The 26,936-nt window shown below is 40.9% G+C and overlaps 1 protein-coding gene across 6 annotated transcripts in view; it reads right to left on the minus strand.

The window, feature by feature from the left end:
* Positions 1–26,936, minus strand: part of tafa5l (TAFA chemokine like family member 5, like) — a 57,700-nt gene that overhangs the window by 3,120 nt on the left and 27,644 nt on the right. Inside the window, exons 3-5 of one of the 6 annotated variants that reach the window (XR_005639345.1) lie at positions 17,900–18,027; positions 15,700–15,774; positions 263–305 (exon numbers count right to left, since the gene is read on the minus strand). Coding sequence is in view for 2 of the 6 variants with exons in the window: in XM_039801583.1 (XP_039657517.1) it covers positions 282–305; positions 17,900–18,027 (152 nt within the window). In the remaining 4 variants the exon portion in view is untranslated. Of the gene's footprint in view, positions 1–258; positions 306–15,699; positions 15,775–17,899; positions 18,028–26,936 lie in introns of all 6 variants that reach the window. The other 5 variants (XR_005639344.1, XR_005639347.1, XR_005639346.1 and 2 more) reach the window with 5 other exon arrangements.

Consider the following 26,936-nt stretch of genomic DNA (forward strand, 5'->3'; position numbering starts at 1 on the left):
AGTACTGAAAAATAAATGGTGAATACACACCCTGTATTACTGAGTTGGTTCAGGTCTAAACTTCACACCCTTTTAACAAAATGTAAATTTGCCTTTTTTTAAAAAAAATTTCCTTAAAAATAATTTTTTTTTGTTTTTATTTTCAAGATGCAACAATGAAAATGTCTTTAGTTGCTTTAACTGTATGTTGAAGTAAACTGAAGCATGGTTATACACTTAGTATGCAAATTAAAATAAAATATATTATGAAAGACTTACATACTTGCTGTTTTCTATGCAACCTATGATGGCTCCTTGGGCAAAGGCTGGAAAAGAAAAGTAGAAGGTCAGTATTGGAGGAACAGAGGGCCAGCCTTCACTAATGTTTTACTTTCCCTCTTACTCTCTTACTTTCCCTCAGCATATTGGAGGCATAGCAGCATATGTCCATTTAAAAGCACAGATGGCATGTCTTCCAATTATATCTAAGGCGAGGCGATGGAAGCTGAAGGTTATTTTGTTCTCTCCCAGTTTTTATGACCTCTGAGGACGCCGCTTCTCTCCTCGACCACAAAATACGAGCAAGTAATGGCCACCTCATCATCTGTGTTAACGATTAAGAGACCTTTCCTTTCTTCCATCAATGGCATCACACAGATACAAAGTGTTATCACATTACCTGTAGGGCAGGGTGATAAACAGTGTTTCACTTTGTTTCTCTGTGAACAACAACTTCTTGCCTCCTACATTCATCTTAAGAGAACACATGAAAACATTGTTTTTCCCTTGACCGAAGGAAGAAAACAGCTCCCTTGCCTTCTTAATATTGGTGAATGAGCCCCTTTTGTGTAGATAATGACTTGGCTAATCATAATCAGGAAGCTAATGGTCTGTTTAGCCAATCAGAGGAACCAAGGCGAAACGGCTGTCTGGGTAGCGCATTGGCATTCCCAGCAGCCACTGCTCTCCTCTCTGCTGTGCAAGGCTTTCTGCAGCAGCGAGGTGGACTTGGTATTCTGCTGCCCGCCCAGCCTGTCGTCCTGCGATCTGTCGCTCTGTCTGCCTGACCGGCCGACCAGCCCTGCTGCTGTCGAAGAAAATCAGTCCTCTGAAGAGGCGCTGATCATCACACCTCTCCAGCAGCATGTCATCTAAATGCTAAGTACTTCCACTGCATCTTTAAATCAAAACAAGAAAAGAAATGAGCATGGGGGGCGAGCGGTTGGATGGAATAAAAGCTTATAAGGACACAATAGAATCTGCCGAGCAAACCCTTAGCTTTTTGATAACATTAAGTTTCGAGGGAGAGGAAATGTGAGAGAGGAGAAGAGAAACTGGGCGAGAAGGAATGTGCACGAGGAACCCAGAGATCTTGTTATCCCTTTAAATGTCCAAGGAAGAAAGAGAAAGAATAGATATTGATACACCCAAAAGTTTCCTTCAAAGAAAATAGTATGTTGTTTGATTTCTCTCCACAAACCATCATGAATGTGCCTGAACTGCTTTTCTTCTCTCCCTCGACTCCCTGTCTCAGTCGGACTCCTTGCTATCGATTGGAGAGATTCTTGAAGTCGGTGCTGAGGTGGCAGAAGCGGCCGGCACTATTAACTGCGCCTACTAATTAAAAGGGTAACAAGGTGAGTTTGGCCCCACGGGACGAACTGTGCAGGAGAGGGAGCCGGCTGTTTGCCTGCCATGCACACCAGTAAATAGTGCTCACCGCCTATGGTGTTTATAAGACAGGAATCCAAGGACATTGAACACATATTCATCTCCCGCTGGCACGAGGGATCAGGGAGATTCACAGATAAGGAGAGAGAATGTAGCGGGAGCGCACTAATCAGCGCTTTGCTAATTGCTTATGCTGTGGTGAAATTGAAACATTTGGACCTTGTCTCTGAGCTTGGGGTGCCCCTTGTTTCATCGCCACTTGTGAACATTGAGCACTGTGCATAAATGATAAAGTTTCAAAGTTCAAATAAGGTGCACAGCCTGGATCTTTGAGAGAGTGCCAGCAGAGATTGGCAAAAATATTAAGAGATTCAATTAACTTCCTTCCTTATCAGCAACACAGCATATTTTAGGATCAAAGTATTTTTTAAGATACAGTATGCCTCGCATTACACAAATAAAATCCTCAGCCAAGGTAGCATTACAACTTCCAGAAATGTTTGTAGCCGGAAGGGAAAGCCAATGCAGGTAGAGCAGACAGCATGTTTGCTCAGTGCTCATGGGAAAACAAAGCAGAGACTGCATATTCAGTGGCACTTCAAGGCGCAAAATTCTCACTAGCAGCCCACCCAGCCATTATGGAGACAGGCGCTGTGCCTTCACTGCAGTAACAAAAAAATATTTTCCAGAGTCTCTCCTAATAAGTGGACTCCTGTACAGGGCTTAGTTGGTTTCATCAACTGGAGACTCATAGTGGTCCCAGTTATTACCAGACACTAGAACTGCTGTTGTTATTAGGCTAACAAGCACAGCTATAGCCTACTGAAGACCCTGAGTGCATGCTTCATGTCCAGAGTATGAACCTGATGCACAAAAGCATCAGAGCATCAGATTCAGAGTTATCTCAGAGGAACAAAACCAACATGACAGTAGTTTCAAAGCATTGGGTTGTATTTGATGCTTTATTTCTACAGGGGAACAACTACAGAAAAACCAACATTGATTGTCCAAAATTCAAATCCTTTACTGAAATAAAATTATAATAGCATATTGTTAAATAGTATAAAATAATGTAAAAATAGTCCATTACAAGAAATAAAATACTGCCTGAAAAATTATACCTTGCAGAGTTTTTGAAAGTTGAAGCATTGAAGCTGCATTCATTTTTTTTTTTTACACTTGGGGGCAGCTGTAAACACTGACATATTATAAGCTATTAAAGTTCTCATGGTATTGCTTATTCACACATAAAACAGTAGTGACACAGAACAACATTAGCATTCATTTGGTGTCATGTGTCTGGCAACCTGGTGATTGTTAAAGGAGAACTCCGGGCAATTTTTACGTTAATCTTGATCGCTATATGTATATGAGTACTGCCGATAGCAAAAAAACGAGCCAAATCGGTGCTAGCAACACGGAGCTGCTGCAGCTAATGCCGAGAGCTCCCACTCAGCTAAAACGGCAGTTATGGGGGCATAAGATAAAGAGTGTCTTTGTGCCTCTTAACAGACACAAAATGCAATTAAAATGTCTGTGCAACATGACCATGGCCCTTACATGACAACAAGATGCGTTCAGCAACTTAGCCATTGTTTAAATTCACCTACCCTCTTAGCTGCTAGCTGCCGTCTGGGATGAGTGAGTGTGCTCAGCCAGGCTCCGGTAATAATCATCACGCAGCAGTTCCATTTATATTTGTAGCATATACAGTATATCCATTTTGTGTGCTGTCGTTGGTGAATATGAGTCTCTGCAGTGGCGAATTGCGTGGTAGTTTCCTTAGCCAGGCTAGCAGCCCCGACCGGGCATCCTTCTACTTCCTCCCCGCCTCCCTCGCCTGCCGCTGCCGACAACAATCCACAGGCGCCCGCTGGTCTGGTGGATGTCCTCCAGAGGACAGTTCATGCTTTCACGGCGAAATTTTGAAGTTTATTCCCCCCTCATAAATAGGTAATTGAGCACTGAAGTGATCCTATAAGTGACTATGTAACTACATGGAAACAGAACAAATGATGCCTGTTTCTTGTAATACTATTACGAATAGCGTTACTGAAGATTAGCTCTAGCTCCATAGTTACGTTACTCCCATCTTCTTCCCTTGTGAACACCTCCGTTCTTCACTCTTCACACACTACGCTCCGTTGTTTACCTTTTCCTGCTACAACTGAATTCCCACGGGGCTTCAGCGCAAGGCTACAGCCTTCTGTAATGCTAGTTACTTTACAAGAAACAGGCATCATTTGGTCTGTTTCCATGTAGTTACATAGTCTCTGATATGATCATAACCACTACAGTGCTCAATTACCTATTTTTGAGGGGGAATAAACTTCAAAATTTCGCCGTGCAAGACATGACGCTCTGGAGGACATCCACCAGACCAGCGGGCGCCTTGGATTGTTGTCGGCAGCGGCAGGCGAGGGAGGCGGAGAATAAGTAAGTGCCCGGTCGGGACTGCTAGCCTGGCTAAGGAAACTACCACACAATTCGCCACTGCAGAGACTCATATTCACCAACGACAGCACACAAAATGGATATATATGCTACAAATACACATGGAACTGCTGCGTGATGATTATTACCGGAGCCTGGCTGAACACACTCACTCATCCCAGACGGCAGCTAGCAGCTAAGAGGGTAGGTGAATTTAAACAATGGCTAAGTTGCTAAACGCATCTTGTTGTCATGTAAGGGCCCTGTTCATGTTGCACAGACATTTTAATTGCATTTTGTGTCTGTTAAGAGGCACAAAGACACTCTTTATCTTATGCCCCCATAACTGCCGTTTTAGCTGAGTGGGAGCTCTCGGCATTAGCTGCAGCAGCTCCATGTTGCTAGCACCGATTCGGCTCGTTTTTTTTGCTATCGACAGTACTCATATACATATAGCGATCAAGATTAACGTAAAAATTGCCCGGAGTTCTCCTTTAAGTCCAATATTAACTCTCTTCTTAGCTCTGTTTTGGTCTCCACCAAGTAGCGTTGCGTAATTAGTCTACGTTAAAGTTAAAGGAGGGGGGTTCAACTACGAAAATGTGTAGGGGGCGCTAGCGAGCCACTTTTGCACACCTATTTACGAAACCCTTAAAATAAAAAAAATTTCACGAGTCCTGATGCATGTGCAAATTTTGGTGACTTTTTGAAGCAGTGCGCATAATCATAATTCCTTCAGTTTCAATACAGCCTTCGCTGACTGCCAGTAGTCAGTGCTCAGGCCTTAATGTTTACTGAGCATTTTTGGATGCCGACATTGTTTTACACTCATTTCTGTACAATATGAAAATGAATACACAGGCTCTTGAAACTGGCTTGAGGTGTGTAATCATTACATTGAACATCAAGTCTACATTTTTCTTGTAAATGTTACATTACTGCTGCATGATAATGTAGTTTAGGTACAGATTCATTTGAAAAGCATGCATGTAAAGTGTATGTGATTTGTGGTAAACTGGCTAAAACTTACAAAACCACTGGTATTGGCATTAAAGTAAAAGTATGATCAGCAAAATGTACCTAAGTATCCAAAGTAAAAATACTGCAGGATGGCACTTTTCACAGAATATTATATAATTACATATATTATTTTATTGTTACTCCTGATGAATTAAGATGTGAACTGATTTTAATATTGTAGCTGGTCAAAGTGAAGGTTATTTCAAATATGTATACACTGATGAGGGGTTTAATCTAACAATGCATCATATTTTATAAATTGATGTTTCGTTTGTATTTTTAACCTGCAAAGTAACAGGTAATTATAGCTGTCAAATAATTATTGTGGGGTTAAGAGAGCATAATGTCATATAAAATGTGATGTAGTGTGATTATACAGTAGCATAAAAATCAACAAAAATCTAGCAAAAATCTAACAATTATATTTTGCTTTATATCTCTGTAAACGGGTTATGTTTTTAGGTTGACAACAGCAACATAAATGGAACAAAAATGAAAGACTGTGGCTGGCTGCATCATAGGCAGCAGCACTAAACAATGATAAGTTAAGTATGCTTGAATATGTCCAGTCCATTGACAGGCTTTCTACATAACACAGGGTACAAAAACCCTGTGTTGAAATGTGGCCTATGGCTCTGACAATTTCACACCAGGCGAAGCTCGGGACACAAGCATTGTGCATGGTAAAACTCGCATGGCAGTTCAAAACCTGGCAATAACAGAGCTTCAAATAGTGGAGCAAGGTAAAGTGTGCTGAAGTGAAGGCAGAAGGGACCACATTCATTGGGTCCCAGACAAAAAGGAAAAGGGGGCAACACACGCCAAGTGAACGCAAGCTGAAAAAATAAACTTAAAGATGATGGCAGTACAAGAGGAAATAAAAAAACGTGTTGCCTGTTTATGCTCTGTGAAACATTAGATACTGTAAATGTAATCATGACACTTCCTGGAGTATGTACGTTCCATAACACAACATCTATGATAACACAAATGAAAGAGGGGAATGGAAAGGTGGGTTTTCTCTGTTTTCTGAACATCTCTATCAATCCAACCTATTTCAATATATTTTCTGCATCGGTCCACCAGCTATCTCCTCAAGACTGATGATCATGCCACAGAATCCGACAAACAGATGAGCTGAAACCAAAGGAGTGCATTTTTATTTTCCGCTTGATAAATAGAAGATCTGTAAATGAAACCAAAATAAAGTAGAGTATATTTGCTTATCGAGCGTAACCTCTGTGTACTCCGGGCACATATGTTGTTTCAACGTCAGTCATTTTATGAATGTACATCCAAAGGCAAAGCGGCCAGGCTACAATATGTTATCCCCGAGGATCCAGAGAGAGGCTGTCTGAGACAATATGACAGGAGTGCCATCAGTTCACAAAACAGTATTATTAGTGAAAGCCTGGAGGTGAGCCAGTAAAACATAAGAGCTAGACTTGTGCTCTTTTGTCTGATGTATGTATCAAAGAAAGAGTGGTGGTGTATTTAAGATTAAGAATGGATGAAAAATAGTAGTCTTAGTTAATTGCAGATGTGCATGTCTTTCAGCAGATAGTGCTGCAAAAAAACTAAACTCTGCTTCTTTCAACCCAACACTCCTCAAATAGATCTATTAGTTGTGCACGATTGTTAGAATTTACTTGCTGGAGAACAGAATTTAATAATTTCAACTACAAATGGAACTGAAAGCCAGCAGAGCATTGAAGGACATGGTGCACAGCATGCATATCTAATATTTGAAAATGCTCTGGCCTCATTTTTCAATGCAATTTGAAGATGCAAACATTTCTCTAATGACCTCCAGTTGTGATTTCCTCACTAATATTTCCCCACTGCGTTAGAAAGAAGACCATTAATAACACATCCTTTAAATCAGGGCACATTTTTACTGTATTTATCCTTCAGAGCCTTCGGCACAAGGAGTTAACTATTCAAGAAACAACCTATTTACTTCTCTCATTATGCATTTTATTTAGTCTTAATGAATGCTGCTGGCGCCAGGGCTACAGCACCTAAAGAAAGGAATTTCACTAACATAGACCACCTTTATCTAAAGATGGCATCCCACTGAGAATACAGATATGTTTGCGAGAGGTTTAGAAGGCAGCTCTGTGACAAATACAAGAGCTGTAAAAGAACAAAGGCCAGCAATTTACATAACCTGACAAAATACACTCAAATCATATAAAAGATAAGAGCAAAGTCACACCAGGCTAATGCAACTGCAAATTAGGCTGAAAACCAAAAGGGCACTGAAGGACCTCTTGAAAAACATTGTCATTATACATTATTCATCAGTGGTATGAGCTGTTTAGATAAAGGTAGATTTGGTTGAATCAAAAGTCTGTAAAAATGAAATCACATTCACAGATAAAAGATTGGATGTGACCTGCAGTAACCACTGCAGGGGGGACTTACCATCTCTCAAAGGGACTTACCATCTCCTATGGAAAATACTGTTCATAAACTGCTCCAAACAGCTCTACTGTAGTCCAGCCTTTACTTCCATGACAAACTCTCGTCAGTTTGTAACACACGTTATAATGCTCGCCTATCTGATATCGTGGCATGCCCACATTCTCTGCAACTGACAAGCTAGCACTGCTTACCTAGTTATGTGCATGTGCGACTCCCAACAAAGACTGAACAGAAATGAGATGCCTCACTCTGTAGCTAAAACAGAGAGCTCAACACACAGGGTGAAAAGAGGAGCTGCAACAATGTGCAGTACATAAAAAATATAGTGTTTTTTTGAAAATAAAACCACATAAACCTATTCTGGTACAACCTCCAAATACAGTTATGAACCAGAAAATGAGCATAATATGAGCACTTTAAACTGCTATGCAAAATGCTATTCTGTGGCACAAATGTGAAGCATATATGAATCACTACATGCAGATTAGTGGTTTAAATATAACATACAGATATTTTTTTTCAGAAACAGAACAGCTCTTAAGATAATTAATCAGTAGAGAAAACTCTATTTCTGGTTGACTAATGTTGTATTTGGTAAACTGGTTGTGTTGCATCAGCAGTAAGCAATATGTATGAGGACTGCGTGAGTGTCTGCATCTGTTTCATTTTAGTAACATATTGAAAAAGCAGGAATTCAAGTATGTAGCCTCAGTAAAAAGACCAAAAGATTTTTTTTTTTTTTTTAGATATAGCATTTCTTCTGAAATTGGCTTAACTATAGACCAAAACCATCAATGGGTATGTCTGTCTCTTAATACTTTCTCTCAAGCCTCTCAAACCTCAAGCCCATTGGTTCCTACTGAAGATGTAAATCTTTAAAAACAGCCAACAAATATAAAGTTTAATTTAAAAAAAGGCTTTCCTAAAGCAGCTGGGCTCTGTAGTTTTTTTGCAAACATTACTCAAACAGAAAAAAAAAAAAATATATATATATATATATGTGTATATGTATATATATACATATACATATATATATGTATATATATATATACATATTATTAAAGCTGCACTTTCATATGGCTCTTTGTAGTTTTGCTTATTTAAAGCTAATGTACTTGCACTTACTTGTTGTCTGGAGTTTGCACCTTCAAGGTTGAAAGCACTTCATTGGAAATTGCTTTGGATAAAAGTGTCAGCTAAATGACATGTAATGTAATGTAATGTAAAAACAGGAGTAAATAGTGCATGTGGGGACTATTTTCAGTGGCAGATTAATAGACATTTAGTCATCTAGTGAGAATTGATGGCTGCAGGATGGATTACGTGGGATTGACTGAAAATAAACTACAGTATGTGTGTATCTATGGTAATGAAGGGACATGTCACCCAGTGCAACTGTTTTAATGTGCAACTGTTTATGGACAACAATGGAGTCAAAATGAGGACTATACTTATTTTTTTGTTGTTGTTTAAATTCATTGATGGTAGTCTTTTCATGGGATTTTTCCAGTAGGGTTGAGATAATTCCACCTGCTTCTCATACAGTTTGAACTATCTCAGTGGTATAAGGACATTTTCATCAAGGATATTGTAGAAAAAAAGTTGAATCGCAGTTGGAGGAAAAGTGAGATGACATCACCACATTGTTAGAGTTAGATTGATGACACGTTCAGGCATTTTCACCAGCAACTCACTTTTCTGCAAATCTTATTGCTTTCTGTTTATTCTTACTTGGACACCACATCCTTTTCCATCCTTTACACTAAAGGTACTAAGCCGACCAGAAATCTGTCATCTGTGCTCTCTAACCTCCCCAACTAATCAACAATTCATTTCAGGAAGCTGCACACAAACAGTTGTGTTGCTGGCAGAGCTGCGGGTATGTTGCGTTGCCTTTGAGAAGCGAGCTCATTAGAAGTCTCTCTCTGGTCAGATGGGTTGCCAGCACAGCAGTGACCATGGTGAACCATGACTTGGCTGCCTGGTTGTTTGTCGTTGACATGGAAGCTTTTATAGCTGAGGTGCGAGCAAGTGTTATATAACGACACTGTGGAACTGCATCATCTGTCTGTGTAATTTTATCACCTCTTTCATAAGAGGTGATCATTTCATAACTCTTTCATAACTGGACAGGAACATTTGTATTGATGTGGGGTCATAAATGCAATTTTTCTTGGTTTTCCCACCACATTTGTAATATTTTCTATTCAAGCAGATGCTTCCCTATTTCTCTATGTTGGGAACCGAGCAGTATGGTTAAACACTATCTTTTAAACAAAGATCTCAGAGCATGTGACCTCTGAGACAAAGGAAACCTCATGTCCCACATGTGGCCTGAGCGCCCTTTTCAAACAAAGAGAATGTGGCCTCCGTGCAACTGTAAAAGCCTAAAAGTCACACCTCCATGAGAAAAGATGGCCAGAGGTCTAAAAACTACAAATGTTGTAGTTCACACCTACACGTCACCTCCAAGAACTCTGATTCCCTATTGGCCGGGGTCTCTAAAATCAGCAGGGGTCCGTGCCCAGGTGATTGGGGATATAAATACTCTGGTCACCCACTTCTCATTGTAATCCACTGCACGTGAAAGCTGCAAAAGGGTGCTCTCCTCTGTGCTTTTCAATTGCAACCATCATCGTTGCTGAATGAAGGCATGCAGTCAAACGTTTGTACTCTAATTAATAACTTCATTTTCCGGACGAGTGGACTATTTTTGGTGTTATGGGAACACCCTGGATCCTGTGGAAACACGCATCAGTGTTTCATCTCTGCAGAAGAGAAAACGTTAAGAAATCGGACAACAGGGACAGCGCTTTTGTTGTTGAGTCGACTGAACTGATTCTTCGCTGCCTTTGGAGAAAAACGTTTCCGTGAATCACTGACAAGTGAGACGGATCCGTTTTGTTTACCGTGGAGCATCTATGGGACCAAACAAATGGGAACACACACAGTAAGGAGGCTAAAGTTTCTGGGCAGAGAAATATAGGTGTGTGTTATTAATGTCAGTAACCAGTATTGCTGCAGCTTGTTACGACATTGAATGTGATTAATTAATAAGTGCTACTGTTGCACGTCTTACTATTAATATGATTGTGACCACCAAGTCCAATTTATTGCAGTGAAAGTACTGGATCACGGTACTTGTTGATATATGTTGTGTTTGATACTGTAGCTTATTGAAACTGTAATGCTACACTGCTATCTCCCGCCGCGAAGAAGTTGGTTACTGTACAAGCGCGCTAATAAGCCTTCCGTTCGTCACTCAAACCACGGCACCGCAACATAACGAGACCGTTACCTCGTGGACCTGTGTAGACAGAAGGATCGGTTATTATTGCCACGCGAAGTCAGCTGTTGGCCCACAAGAGGCTGTATAATAATCATTCCCCTCGTTAGATAACTTCTCAGACCCCTGCCATGTCGTCAAGTTAGGTTAAAGTCCTGAGTGAACGAGAGGATTGGTTATTATCACTTCCTCGAAAATCTCTAAAGTGTGCTTTGCTTTCCTCTTTACACACTAACCTAAGACACACGCATACACATACACAGATCAGCTGACGGCCACCCCATAGTCACGTGGTATTGCGAGCAAGTTTCACAACCCGCCATCTTGGGGTTAAATAGCCCATTTGTGTATTTTCCTCGAGTAGCCATTTTGTGCCTTGTGCTAATCCTGCTAAAAACTACAAAGGGGCCCCACACCTCACAGTGTTTCATCTGCCATCTTGATTTCACGTGGCTTAGCTATCCACGTGATCTCGTCACCTCCCCCTCTTTCTAACACACACACACACACACACACACACACACACACACACACACACACACACACACACACACACACACACACACACACACACACACACACACACACACACACACACCACATTTTGTTTGATTGTTTTTGCCTTTGTTGTGGTTGTAACAAGTAAATAGGTTTTTTGATTGAATAACTATTGATTAACAATTAATAATTTGGAAGTTAAATAAATTATATTATACTTTAAAGAGCACTTGTGATTATTTGTGTATATGTGGTAGTAAGAGCTGGTTGAACAGGTCAGTGCTCGAATTTCACCCTTCCTGTTCACTTTATAAATATGAGATAAATTAATCAAATTATTTAAGATCTGTATTTTCAAAGAGAACACCACCTATGAGACAGTTTTCACAGTTCAGTTATTGGTCCCTGATTCCAGGGTGGTGCCCCTTTTTTTGTCAATTTGATGAAGTTATTAATACACATATTCACATATTCTTTGTTAATATTGATAAAACATCTTTGATAAATTGCCAATAATTGAATCTGTACCTTCCTAATCCCCAACATCTATTTCTCATTAAGGTACACATATTAATTCATTTTTCCTTTACAAATCAAGATTTTCTGTCATATGGCATCCTTTCAAAAGGACTGCAGAGCTTCTAATTTTTTCTTTTTTTTTAAGAATATTTTTTGGGGCATTTTAGGCCTTTATTTTTATAGGACAACTTAGACTTTAAAAGGGAAAGAGAGGGGGAATGACATGCAGCAAAGGGCCGCAAGTCGGAGTCCAACCCGCAGCCGCTGCATCGAGGAGTGAACCTCTATATATGGGCAGGTGCTCTACCAGGTGAGCTACCCAGGCGCCCAAAAGGACTGCAGAGCTAACTGGTTATGATGTCTTCATGTTTACAGCAGCACTGGCAGGACTACACACACTCCACTACCTTTTTTTACTCTGACGCTGGAAAAAAAGAGTACATAGCTGGTGGAGGACCACCAGAGCAGAAAAAAAGAGAAAATGCTAAAGAACATGATGCAAGCCTTTCTGTCCCACTGGGTCGTGCTGTGTGTGTATGTCTGTGTGTGTGCTGTCTATTTTGCAACTCTCCTCGTTTGGCAAAAACGCCCAACAGCAACTGTTCTGGGTCTCTACAGGCCACACACTAGCTGAGCAGTGGCATTTGTTGTGTGGGTGTTAACCCAGCTACTGTCGTATATTGTCTGAGGGATGAAGTACACATCAAACCGCAGTCTGAATATGATCAAATAAGGGTTTTAAGTACTTAATAGTCATAATTTAAGCTCGCTCTAGACTGTGAAGGAACATTTGAAGCCCACAACATAATATTTGTGGGAATAGTCTCTTCTTACCCTGCTCTGAAGAAGCATTTCTATGCGCAGTTTTAATTTCAGCCCATCACTTGATTAGCAAAGGCTGATAATAGAGCTCAGTAGTGCGCTCAACAGAGCTCTCACCAAGCAGGGAGCAAGTGATGCAATCTCACAACCCTCTTGTTTGCCGGAAAGGAGAAAAAACATTTTACTGTCCTGAATTCAGTCTGTCTTGTCAATTTTCCACCTGATAGCCATTTCCACCCTTCATACATTCACACACTAACACACACAAAATACACAACTGTGCTCTTGTATAACTTAACAATTGAACCCCCCACCCCCTTTCCCCTGTCAAGTGTATGAAACCAACCACATAACACCCCACCCCGCCCCTTCCGAATTGCGCCTTTCACCTCAGAGAATATCGTATGTAGACCTTTCAGCGGCTCACTAGTGAAGACAAATTGCCAGCTTGTTTGGGGGGGCCTCCAGAGAGTGATTCATATTAATGGCTAGCTGGCAGTGGAGAGCAGGCTGCATATGCAAACACCATTAGCAGGTTAGGCTGGAGTTTGTGACCTGGCTGTGCCACCGTGAGCTGCACACACATGAGGACGGGCTGCGGAGAGGAGGCTGCGTTTAGAAAGAGTTGCAGGTGCAGGGGAATGTGTCTATGGTATGTGTGTGTGTGTGTGTGTGTGTGTGTGTGTGTGTGTGTGTGTGTGTGTGTGTGTGTGTGTGTGTGTGTGTGTGTGTGTGTGTGTGTGTGTTATTTAATAACAATTTAACACAATTAACCTAAATTTAAACAATGGACTTTATATTTGAATTATTATCAGAACCTTTCACAGATTTGAAGTTTTCAAGGATTTAATAAATAATTTGACAGCCAAGAGTGCTTTGAAGGTAGTGACTGGTGAGACACCATTTTTGTAAAGGTTTCAGTTTTACCCTCTGCCATACATTGTATTTGGATTAAGTTTTATGACAGGGAGTTCTTGACCACAATGAGTGGAAAAATTAATGAAAAATGAAGGTCTAATCCATTGACACATTCATTCATGATTTTTTTCTTTGTACTAGCAGCCTTTGAAAGTTATACAAAGTGCTAATGTCCAGTGGGTGGAGCAGTGGGCGATTAAAGGTTAAATGTCATAAATAACGACAAACTGCATCTGCAATTAGCAGCTGATCAAGACCCATCGAGCAACAAGTGTTGGACGAACTTAACTAGCTATTCTTACAGTAAGTTGGCCAAGAATGGGCACTCGAGGAAACGCCATGGGGTTGTTTAAATCTGAGGGTTTTATCCCACTGAACGCATGACTGTCATGGAAAATCATGGAAATTTGAATGCATGATTTCTGGTGCAAAGTTTTTGGTTTTGGCCTGAGGGCAGCTCATAGCGTGTCCAAAATGCAAAGAGTTCCTCCTCTGAGGAGAATAAATGCGCTCAGTAAATCTCATGGCAGAACACTGCCTTTAAGATTTTAATATTTCTTGTCTACATTTTAGACTGATAGCGGCACAAGAGGAAAGGTCAGAATTCATCCTAAAAGGACAATGAATATTCACAGCAAATTTCATGGACACTCAGTCTGTTTTCATTATGATGTATGGACAGTGTTAAAGTGTAAGTCAAAGAGACCTTTTAGCCTCACAGTGGTGATAGAGAAAAGATTAGTTGGTCACTAAAATTAGGAGTCATCCTCTGGGGGCTGTTGGTGTCACAAACAAAGTTACATGGTAATCTCAGCAGGTCATTTCAGCAGCACTCAATATAGGAACAGCGTACCCTTGTTGACCGACTCCAAACTACAGTAGCAGTAAAGAAACTGATGCAAAAACATGATACAACAAAAGCAGGCTACATCTGAAAAATAACTGATGACAGCAGAGATGGTTCCCTCGAGGAAAATACATATGTATGTTTTTAGTTACACAAAACAGCTGCTCGATTATGGAATGCTGTTGTGAAATGCACAAGCAAATATTTTTATCGCCTTTCCTATCTTAAATAACCTTTTATAAATATTTTCAAATTTGATCAAACTAGTCAGCTGCTGTTGGCTTGCTGTGTACTCCGTCAGTTTCCCAACAAACTTTTGATCATAAATCATTTCAATGATTTAAACATATGAACCTCATAGATCTGAATTCGCTTGTGAAAAAGAAGAGAATTTTTTCAATGTGTCAAATTCATTTAATCAACATTTCATATCCTCTGCTGCTTATCTCATGGTTAGGTTGTAGCTACAGGTTGTGAGCAATAATTAGGCTGCCGCTCAAAACTGAAGTGTTTCTCTTAGTCCACAAAATACAGATCTTAATTGAATAATTTTTAACTTTAGTTACCTTAAAATTGTTGAAAGCTTAACTAGATTTGATAGGTGAGTTCAATACTGGATTCAGATGTTATAAAAATGCTATAGAATCCCAACCCTATCTTTAACCGATATAAGCAGTATATTATGTGTTTTAGCAGATGCATGATCTGCCTCCATCAGGTACATTTGTCACTTTATTTCAGTGGCTAACTTCACCTATGTCAAGCCTACGCACCACAGCATGAATAATGAGTGCAGCCATTACCAGCTTTCAGAAACCCACATTGTCACACTGAGTGCTCCTATGTAATGTGATTATGAACATGTGAAGACAGATGCTCTCACAATTAAAACTCCCTCTCTACACTCAGATACTTGCACACAGATGTGGACGGATCTCCTTCCCTCTCTCTCTCTCTCTCTCTCTCTCCTCTCCCTCGCCCCATCTACTCTCCATGCTCCAGCCTGATCAATCCTCTTTATAGATTTCTCATTTTCATTTATCTTCCAGAATGTGCTATCCTCCCACTTCAGGTCTTACAACAAATACCTCTGGATACCTCCTCTCTTCTGCTGCCAAATCCTTCCTATCCTTGCCCCCTCAAACAAAAAACAGAAGCATCCCTTGTGATTAACTTCTACAATAAAACTCTCCTCAGCAACAGCTAATAAAGAATATGCAGTGGAACACATAATCTGCATTTTTTTTTGTAAATGTATGTACAAAAGCAAAACACTAACCTAAGTGTGCTGTCAGGGTAGATTAGAGCACGATGGGAATGCGTGCATGAAATCTGCCGCAGCTGCCCAGGGCTGCTGGACGGAGGAGGCGGAGGAGCAGCGAGAGGGGAGAGAGAGAGATAAAGAGACAACAAGTGAGGGAGATAAAAGAAAGAGAGAGTGAGTGAAAATCAAGAGATCCAGTCACAGGTTGACCTTTGAGCTTGTGTACCTGACGATGAGGATAGCAGTCTCTCCTGCTCTGTCCGTCCTATCATCTCATGCTGACATCAACATGCTGTACTGTGCTATTTCACTCGCTCTGTCTCGGTAAGTTACATCCCTCAACAGAGAAAATTTAAACCTTAAATTGAAAAAAAAAAAGCTGGACTCGTGCAGTGCCAACCACTGAACACAAACACAGTATACAGATGCTTGTGCAGCCAGAGTTAGAGTCTAACTATAATTGTGCTTAATGGACATTTCAGCACAGACTAGCTAATTGGTGAAGCAAGACAGTCACCTGGTGGGAAAACTAGCCTGTGTTTTATAGAGAGAACCCCTCCATTTCCATTGAGCATAAAGTTGCATGGTGTGAAATTGAGACCTGTATCCATGGCGACTCAGCCGTTGACCAGGCAAGCAGTAGCGCTCGGAGAGTGGCTTTCTGTCTGTAGGCGCCTTTACAGTTTGTTTGTTTTTCCACTCATGGCTTCCAAACATTCATAATGAATATTTATAATTCTTCCTTTATAATGACACCAACATCTAAAAGCTCAAACCCTCACTGATAAGACATGCTGGCTTTGTGTTCCCTGTGTATTGTGAATCAAATACAGTAAAAGTTAATCACAGAGCAGAGCCTCAATCAGCACTGCAGCATTGGAAGCTCTGAGTCATTGGATGCATGTTGCACTGTGAGAGGAGCCTACAGACGACCAGATGACACCATATTGAAGGCTTTAAAAATGTAACATGTTTTGTATTCATTTAAATCTCTCACAAAGTCAGGGAGAGGTCATGGACCGTTGTCAGCTATTATTATTTTTCTCAGCATGACACCGAAACCTCAAACCTCTGATCTCTTGTTAGAGTAAATTAATCTAATCAGCTGCTCCTGTTTCACATCTGAATCCACATTTTGTCAGTATCAGTTTCACAGTAGATGTTCAAGGTAAAACCTCTGATATTTGGCCTGGGTTTGACAGGTTTGTTTGATTGTTAGGTGAATCAAAATGGAATCAAAGTGGGCAGAAAGCTGCTGCTGAACTGCTCTCTATTGTACGGTCTATTAGTTGAAATTTTCAAGCATGTTGCACTTGGGGCTCAAAAGATGTCACAGCAGATGATTTCATTTCAGCCCTTTACGGGTTGCTAGTCTTCTTGGGGTCCATAATCAGACACGTGGAATGTAAACTACAGCAAAAATTGGTTCATGACCATTACAAAGTTATATTACATAGTTATATTACAACTGACCATATAGTAGTAAATACAGTTCAAGTTGGTAACAGACTCTAATCTGAAGAGGTTCTGTACAGGTTGGTTTCAAATGACGTATCTGAGTTTTGGGAGGAGATACTGTAGTTGAGCCTTCTTAGCATTCCTAAGATGCTGGTGTATTTAAGCTGGTCCAAGAAGAATTCAGGTTTATCTGGTGAAAAACTTTACCTAAAAAACAAAATACTAAGTTGAAGTTTGGTAGCCAGAACAGTTAGGTGTGCCTTTTGTCAAAGCTAATGTGATACTAACAGAGTGCAGAGCTAATCTAGCAGCTTTTTATAAATCCTCCTTAGCTGCAGGGCAAAAAATAGAGCAATATTTGAGGTGGGTTAGAACCAATAATGATATGACCATGTTCATAACATTAAGTACTGTTTATGCTGCTTCTGACTTTCTTTACAATATTATCAATGTCTAGAGTGCAAGAGAGATGACGTAAAATGAAGAAGTGATACCCAGAAGTTTGGTTTATTTGATTTGTTTCAATAGGATGTCCCACAATTAAATTGTGGATTGTAATTCCAACCCACAGGGAGCAGTTCACCATGAGTTTCCTACACTTTGACATTCAGTATTGATATACCTGTGTGCTGCCTCTAGCCCTGGGCTCTCGCTTCACATAACACTTATCAGCTTGCAGGTTTTACCCATTCTAAAATGTTGGCGTGATGCTGTTAAGTGCATATGGCGTATATTAATGTCATGTCTTGTAAATTACCGTGACGGTCTTGATGCGACCACTGCCCTTGGTGCAGGTCCAGCCAGATCGGTTGAACAGGAGGCTGCAGACCTCCCCCTCCAGGCAGGGAGCCATCTCACACCACTGACGACTCCGCACGATTCGCGCTGAGAGGGCGAAAAACAAGAGGGCAAAGAGGCAAATTAGACAGATTCACCGACCCAGACAGAGACTTCAAAATGTCAAAATTTTCTGGAACAAAAAACAAAACTGTCCATTTTATGCTCACTAGACAGGAAAGCATCTTCATGTGCTGATGTGTCTACAAGCCTGTAGTATTTTAATTAGGTTCTTGTTGAACTACCAGGTCTGAATTGCCTGTGGTAGTAACCTTTACAGGCCAGCTGGTGTTCTATAAATTACTCTTCTTCTAATGCTTGCTTTTACTGCAGCTACACAGGAAGATTCTTTTTTTGTTGTTGTTATTTTGCCTTTTTTTGTGGTAATTCTAGGTAAAAGGTTCTAGGTTGAAAGTAATGTGTACCATTATACAACATAATATTATTGGAATTCTTTTACTGAAGCTACATTGTACAATTTGCTCTCAAACTTGCACTCAGTGGACAATACGCCAAATAGTTTACCTGTGAGCTCTTCAAATGGTTTTATGTTACCTGTCGCTTTACCGTCAAGGCCAGACATATTGTGCAGTATACTGCAATAATCTTGGGCATCTCTTTATGCACCAGGAGTGAATAGAGCTACATAGCAGGAATAGCAAGAGCATGAGTTAATTGTTGGTTTGCAACAATGGCTGAAAAATCCCTATAGCTACTAGGGATGTACAAATCCCACTTTTGTCAGTCCTGATACCAATACCTAGGGTTTGGGTATAGATTGATTCTGAGTTCCAATCTGATAACAAAATTTAATTAATAAACTGTATGTCTCACTGTGTGGAAGTGACTGGGATCATTATTTTTTGTTTCACCAGGCTTGACTTTGCTTTCCTCACTTTGTAAAACAAAATGTAACAAATAAAAACACAGATTAACAATTCACAATTCAAGTGTAAACCTTTTCAATGCAGCAACAAATTGGTCAAAACTTAAACAGAGATTACAATTCCAGTGTATTTGAGTCAGTATCAGATCAATGGATACTAGCCACCTTATCCAAGTTCATAAGATGTCATCTACAAGTAAAAATGGAAATGATAAACATTTGCAAAAGAAGAGCAGTACTGTAATTGGGAGTGCACTGCATTTGTGGAGATATAATGATGGCACGAAATGGTAAATTTTTTGCTAAAATCTAATGATCATGCTTTTATATTGTCATTCCTATTTGCATTCTAAATTTAAAAAGTAGCCTTTTTGTATTCTGTTAAAAAAATAATGTGATTAAAGTTTCCTGTGAGGATGCTTTTTGGAAATACTTAAATTAAATGTAATGCTATAAGGTGTACATTTTAAGAAGAACATCTCAAGCTCTCTGCAGGGAGACATTTACTTATTTTTTGGGGCATTTTTGTACCTTTTTTATTATAAATTAGCATCAGTGAAGAGATGACAGGAAACAAGGGAAGGAAATGCAACAAAGGTCCCTGATCACATGCAAAATGGGGACAAGGCAATTCAAGCTCCATCGATGCAGATTCATTAATTAATTAATATTTCAATTTAAGGTAAGACATGGACCTGTACAAAGCCCAGCAGGTGTCAATTTCTCTGCACAAATGAGTAAAATTAGCATCAAGTCACTGGATCAGTATGAACTTAAAGGGGTGATAGAATGCAAAACCGATTTTACCCTGTCATAGTTGAATAACGACAGTTCGGTGGGTAAATAGGACATACATAGAAGCTCAAAGTCCCACTGACACCCCTTTACTATGAAAATTTCATATTTTGAAACTGCCGCTGAAAATGGGCGAATCCCAACAAAGCTGGAAGTTGACGTCAACCTCCCAAAAACCGGAACCTTTGTCAGCCCATGGGTGTATTAAGAGAACGGTCACGCCCCAACATTTACATAGGCTACACAACTGACCTGAGATCAGTTAGTCTTCTGAATCTAGCTAGGTCACGCAGATCTCTGTTATTCCATTACAAAATTCACTTCTGAAACTTTTTTATGCAAGAAATCAACTATGTAAGGCTCAAATATGGGCCATTTTACGAAAATGGATGGCTAATTGCAAATTTTGTCCAACTGTGTGTCGGAATTCAGCTGCCGGTGCTGCCTGTGTTGCTGCCTCGCCGCCCGACCTGCCTTCCTTCACACACCCCGGCCTGCTCTGATGTACTTGGAGCTCCGTCACGACTGGCAGCCCACAGCACTCCATACCCTGGTCTCTGGGGAACGCCAGACAACAACTGACGGTTGTTAAGGCAGAGGCGGAGTGGCAATCGGGAAAATCTGGACGGACTAACCTGCCGCCTGCCGGACGGACTAACCTGCCGGCGTCCGTCCGCGGGCAGCCAGCGAACGGACGCTGCCTGCCCGCGGACGGACGCTGCCTGCCCGCGAACGGACGATGGCTGCCTGCCCGCGGACCGGACACTGGCTGCCGGCTGGCTGCCCGCGGACGGACGCTGGCTGCCCGTGAATGGACGCTGGATGCCGGCTGCCTGCCCGCGGCGGACGCTGGCTGCCGGCTGGCTGCCCGGCGGGACGGCTGGCCACCCGCGAACGGACGCTGGCCACCCGCGAACGGACGCTGGCTGCCCGCGCAATGGACGCGCTGGATGCCGGCTGGCTGCCCGGGGACGGACGCTGGCTGCCCGCGGAAGGACGCTGGATGCCGGTGGCTGCCCGCGCGACGGACGCTGGCTGCCCGCGAATGGACGCTGGATGCTGGCTGGCTGCCGGCTGGCTGCCCGCGGACGGACGCTGGCTGCCTGCGAATGGACGCTGGATGCCGGCTGGCTGCCGGCTGGCTGCCCGCGGACGGACGCTGCCTGCCCGCGAACGGACGCTGGCTGCCGGCTGGCTGCCCGCGGACGGACTTTGGCTGCCCGCGGACGGACTTTGGCTGCCCGCAAACGGACGCTGGCTGCCTGCCCGCGGACAGACGCTACCTGCCCGCGGACAGACGCTACCTGCCCGCGGACGGACACTGCCTGCCGGCCGGTGGTCTACATAATTTCCCGGTAGATGTTTTGGTTCCACTCCGCCGCTGGGTTAAGGAAAGGATAACGGGGAAATCAAACGTAATTTGCGGGAAACGAGCCCATGTCTCTGGGGGACGCCAACAATGGACGGTTGGGTTAAGAAAAACAACAACGGGAAAAGCAAACTTCACACGCGGGAAAAGATCTCCGGTCAGCTTGAAAGTCCTGCGTTTTCCCCTAACACCAATTGCCAGAGTGATAGAGAAATGGCTCTGCCAATTGCTATTTGGCAAGTGGGCGGAGTCAAACGTTTAGCTCCACCCACATTGAGCCACTCCTCGATCTGCGTACTGCTCCCCTCTTCCTGCTAGCTAAATGCCCGGTGTGTGTGAGTGAGAGCACGGTCAGCGAGCTTGTTACGCCAGCAATCTGTTACCACAGGTTCCAGTTAATCTTTTAATGTGTGTAATTATAATGTGTTGAGTTATTTAAACAAACTATTGGGGAAATAAACGCCGCTTGTCCGCGAGTCTCATTGATAGAGCCTGCGGCTGGATGTAGCTCTATCAATGAGAGCTAGCTAGCCTCCTCTTAGAATTCCTCTGGAATTCACAAATATTCATTAACTTGAAATCGGACACCGTTGTTAGCTTTATAAAACCTTTAGGGAGATGTTGTATAAGTGGCGTGACGAAATTCAAACTGTAAATATACTCAAATTAAGGCGAAAAGGAAGCTAACTATCCGTGATTTGTAGCTAGGATTGAAGGGACAGTCACAGCTAACTAAACAAGCGGGTATAAGTTAGCAGCAGGTTTGATATTCGCAGGATATTGGTTTTCGACCTACCCCCATTCACTGTCTTCAATACAATCCCACTACATTACTAGCGTAGTATGTTGAGGACAGTTTAGGACACTGTATAAAAAAAAATCATAATGGTATTTGTTGTTGCTACCGATTTACGAGCAAAAACAGCACTTCAATCTACGTTCCGGCTGTTGGCTGAGTTAGGGACCGTCTACAAATTACATTACTCAGGCTGGTGACATAGACTACTGGGATTCTTTCAGGAAAGAAATCACCAAAAATCTATAAAAATACATTTTGTCATTATGATTGCTGTAGTAGTTGCCAATGGTGGACTGCTAGTTACAGGTCACATTTTTGTCATATGTCACATTATAGTGAAACAGGATGGAATTAAAAGATTAAAATATTCACCATAAATCAACAAAAGTACATTTTCTCATTCTGATTGCTGTAGTACTTGCCAATGGCAGGCTACTACTTACTACACGTCATATTTTTGTCATAGGTCTCATTATAGTGAAACGTGATGGAATTAAAAGATTAAAATATTCACCAAAAATCAACAAAAGTAAACTTTCTCATTCTGATTGCTGTAGTAGTTGCCAATGGTGGACTGATAGTTACTACAGGTCATATTTTTGTCATATGTCACATTATAGTGAAACGGGATGGAATTAAAAGTTTAAAATATTCACCAACAATCAACCAAAAGACATTTTCTCATTCTGATTGCTGTAGTACTTGCCAATGGCAGGCTACTACTTACTACAGGTCATATTTTTGTCATATGTCTCATTATAGTGAAACGTGATGGAATTAAAAGTTTAAAATATTCACCAAAAATCTACAAAAGTAAACTTTCTCATTCTGATTGCTGTAGTAGTTGCCAATGGTGGACTGATAGTTACTACAGGTCATATTTTTGTCATATGTCACATTATAGTGAAACGGGATGGAATTAAAAGTTTAAAGTATTCACCAAAAATCAATAAAATACTAGAAATGCAATGCCAAGGAATTGAAATAGTGGATGGAAGGTTGCTAGCTGGATGTTGGGGAAATTCATGAAAAAGCATTGAATCATTTCATCTTTCAATCCATACTTTTACTCATACCAAATTTAAAGCATGTGTGTCAAGTTGTTCTTGAGATATCGCACTCAAATGGTTTTGACCTTGAAATTTGACCTTTGACCTCCCACATCAAATCACTTGATCTTTGAGTCCATGCAAACATTAATACCAAATTTGAAATATGTGCATCTAGCCGTCCTTGAGATATCACACTCAAGGTATTCATGGACTTGACCTTTGACCTACAACATATAATCACTAATGATATTTTCATGAGAAATAGTTTAGGAGCTAAATGTGGAGAACTTACAGTATCACTAGACATTGAACATCTTTTTTAAATAGGATACGAGTTAAAAAACATGTTCCTTAATTGCAGCGCTCCCTAAAGGTCAAAGATGACCAGTTGTTTTGGGTCCCCTCAGGATGATATCATGAGTCTATCTACCCAGTTTGGTTATGATTGGTCAATGTGTTTCTGAGGAATGAGGATTACTTCCCGTTTCGCAGCTTCACCGTCAAGTTTGAATGGCCAAACTGTTTTGAATTTTAAGACAAAGCAGCCTGGTCTGAAGATCATCTGTGCCAAGTATCAAGATGATTGGACAACATTTGAGAGAAGAGATGCCTTTGGAAGGTTTTAGATAAAATCCAACATGGTGGAAAATGACGTAGTCACTACTACATCAAACAGAATGTGAAAATGTCTTTTCATTTAATTTTATTGTATTGCATACTACTTCACTATAATGTGACGTATGAAAAAAATGTGACGTGTAGTAACTAGCAGTCCACCATTGGCAAGTACTACAGCAATCAGAATGAGAAAATGCACTTTTGTTAATTTTTGGTGAAAATTTTAAACTTTTAATTCCTTCCCGTTTCACTATAATGTGACATATGAGAAAAATATGACGTGTAGTAAGTAAAGGCTTACCATTGGCAGCTACTACAGCAATCAGAATGAGAAAATGTACTTTTGTTGATTTTTGGTGAATATTTTAGACTTTTAATTCCATCCTGTTTCACTATAATGAGACATATGACAAAAATATGACCTGTAGTAAGTAGTAGCCTTCCATTGGCAAGTACTATCAGAATGAGAAAATGTACTTTTGTTGATTTTTGGTGAATATTTTAATCTTTTAATTCCATCACGTTTCACTATAATGAGACATATGACAAAAATATGACCTGTAGTAAGTAGTAGCCTGCCATTGGCAAGTACTACAGCAATCAGAATGAGAAAATGTACTTTTGTTGATTTTTGGTGAATATTTTAATCTTTTAATTCCATCACGTTTCACTATAATGAGACATATGACAAAAATATGACCTGTAGTAAGTAGTAGCCTGCCATTGGCAAGTACTACAGCAATCAGAATGAGAAAATGTACTTTTGTTGATTTTTGGTGAATATTTTAAACTTTTAATTCCATCCTGTTTCACTATAATGTGACATATGACAAAAATGTGACCTGTAGTAACTAGCAGTCCACCATTGGCAACTACTACAGCAATCATAATGACAAAATGTATTTTTATAGATTTTTGGTGATTTCTTTCCTGTAAGAATCCCAGTAGTCTATGTCACCAGCCTGAGTAATGTAATTTGTAGACGGTCCCTAACTCAGCCAACAGCCGGAACAGCGTTGAGTGAAGTGCTGTTTTGCTCTAATATCGGCTAGGACAACAAATACCATTATGATTTTTTTTTATACAGTGTCCTAAACTGTCCTCAACATACTACACTAGTAATGTAGTGACATTTTATTGAGGAAACTGAATGGGGGTAGGTCGAAAACGAATATCCTGCGAATATCAAACCTGCTGCTAATTTATACCCGCTAACGAAACACCTAGTCTTCACAAATATTCATTAACTTGAAATCGGACACCGTTGTTAGCTTTATAAGACATATAGTTAGATTTTGTGTAAGTGGCGTGACGAAATTCAAACTGTAAATATAATCGAATTAAGGCGAAAGGAAGCTAACTATCCGGTGGTTTGTAGCGCCACATAGCTAGGATTGAAGGGACAGTCGCAGCTAACGAAACACTTTGTCTTCACAAATATTCATTAACTTGAAATCGGACACCGTTGTTAGCTTTATAAGACATATAGTTAGATTTTGTGTAAGTGGCGTGACGAAATTCAAACTGTAAATATAATTGAATTAAGGCAAAAAGGAAGCTAACTATCCGTGGTTTGTAGCTACACATAGCTAGGATTGAAGGGACAGTCGCAGCTAACGAAACACCTAGTTTTCACAAATATTCATTAAATTGAAATCGGACACCGTTGTTAGGTTTATAAGACATATAGTTAGATGTTGTGTAAGTGGCGTGACGAAATTCAAACTGTAAATATAATCGAATTAAGGCGAAAAGGAAGCTAACTATCCGTGGTTTGTAGCTACACATAGCTAGGATTGAAGGGACAGTCGCAGCTAACGAAACACTTTGTCTTCACAAATATTCATTAACTTGAAATCGGACACCGTTGTTAGCTTTATAAGACCTTTAATTAGATTTTGTATAAGTGGCGTGACATGTGTGTAACATGTGGTAACAGATTGCTGGTGTAACAAGCTCGCTGACGGCGCTCTCACTCTCACACAACGGGCCATTTAGCTAGCAGGAAGAGGGGAGTTGAAGGCCCTGGAGCTCTGTCAGGGCAGCGGTGTTGGTAGTCCCTGCTGTGGGCTGCAGCCGTGACCGAGCTCCAAGTACCTCATAGCAGGCCGGGGTCTGTGAAGGAAGGCAGGCCGGGCGGCGAGGCAGCACCGGCGGCTGAACTCCGACACACAGTCTTACCAAATTTGCAATTAGCCATCAATTTTCGTAAAACGGCCCATATTTGAGCTTTATATAGTTGATTTCTCGCTTAAAAAAGTATCAGAAGTGAATTTAATATCGAAATAGCCCGATAAACAATGTATAACTTTGCAGTGTCTGAAATATGAGAGTCTCCCATGTGCTATGTAGTTTGCTCAAACCAATCAGCGCGTAGCTCATTCTGAATATTCATGAGCATACCATATTTGGAAGAAAAGCTCTTGTTCCAAATAGAGCCATATTCACAGGGTAGTTAAGGGCCTAATAAAATATCATTCGGGCAATTTTCAGCCCAACCAATGTTACATACCCCATTAGGAGACCTTAAGGAACAGTGTAAAATACCCTATATAATCATTCTATCACCCCTTTAAGTTACAGGTTGTATCAATATTGTGAAATGAGTTTTGTTTGGATTTTGAAAAGAGGTACTGTGGGTGAATGTTATATATGACATCCCTTAAACATGTTATCAATGTTGTTTAATCTCATGTTCTAATTCATGCACACAAATTATTAATACTATGGGAATCAGTAATATTTCAATACGTAGATTAGAGGGGATGGGATACAGTATAGAAACAAACTTCAGTCTTCTTAAAGGTATTTGTCTGCTGGAGACAACAGGCCGTCAGAATGATCCCTCTGCAGTCTGTCTGCATGACATTGAATTAGCATTCGCCTGTAGTCGATGCTGATAAGCTCTTATTGTTCTTTACACAGCGTGCTAAAGCAACACTGAAAGGTTATCAGCTCTCTGCGGACCTGGCTGAGGCCGCTGCTCTTGCCTACCCACGATCCCCTGGGGGCAGCACATTGTGGAACGAGGTAACATGGTCGCCAAATTGAAAGAGAGGAACTACAATTCGTTGAATGTCCACTGGAGAGCTGAGGGCGAAACAGAGAAGGAGCGGAGAGAGGGAGAGTAAGGAGGTGTGGAAAGGGAGGCCTTGTGACATTTTGCTGTGAGGTATTCCTGGTGCAGGCCTTGTTAACAGTCTGAAATTGGTCTTTGGAGTGTCATACCCCGACTGCTACTCTAATATAGATCTGTCATCTTGTGCTATTTATCAAGCACCCCTCATGTATGTAACCACACATACACACACACTCAGACACAATTACCGCTCTGTAGATATAAAGCCATTCTCTCAGCAAATAATAGATATTGTTGACACATCGAGACAGGAGCCGTGCTTTTTCCAGCCTGCACTCACGGTGTAGTCAGGCAGCTTG

This window comes from Perca fluviatilis, chromosome 5 (assembly GCF_010015445.1).
Source record: "Perca fluviatilis chromosome 5, GENO_Pfluv_1.0, whole genome shotgun sequence".
Taxonomy (NCBI): Eukaryota; Metazoa; Chordata; class Actinopteri; order Perciformes; family Percidae; genus Perca; species Perca fluviatilis.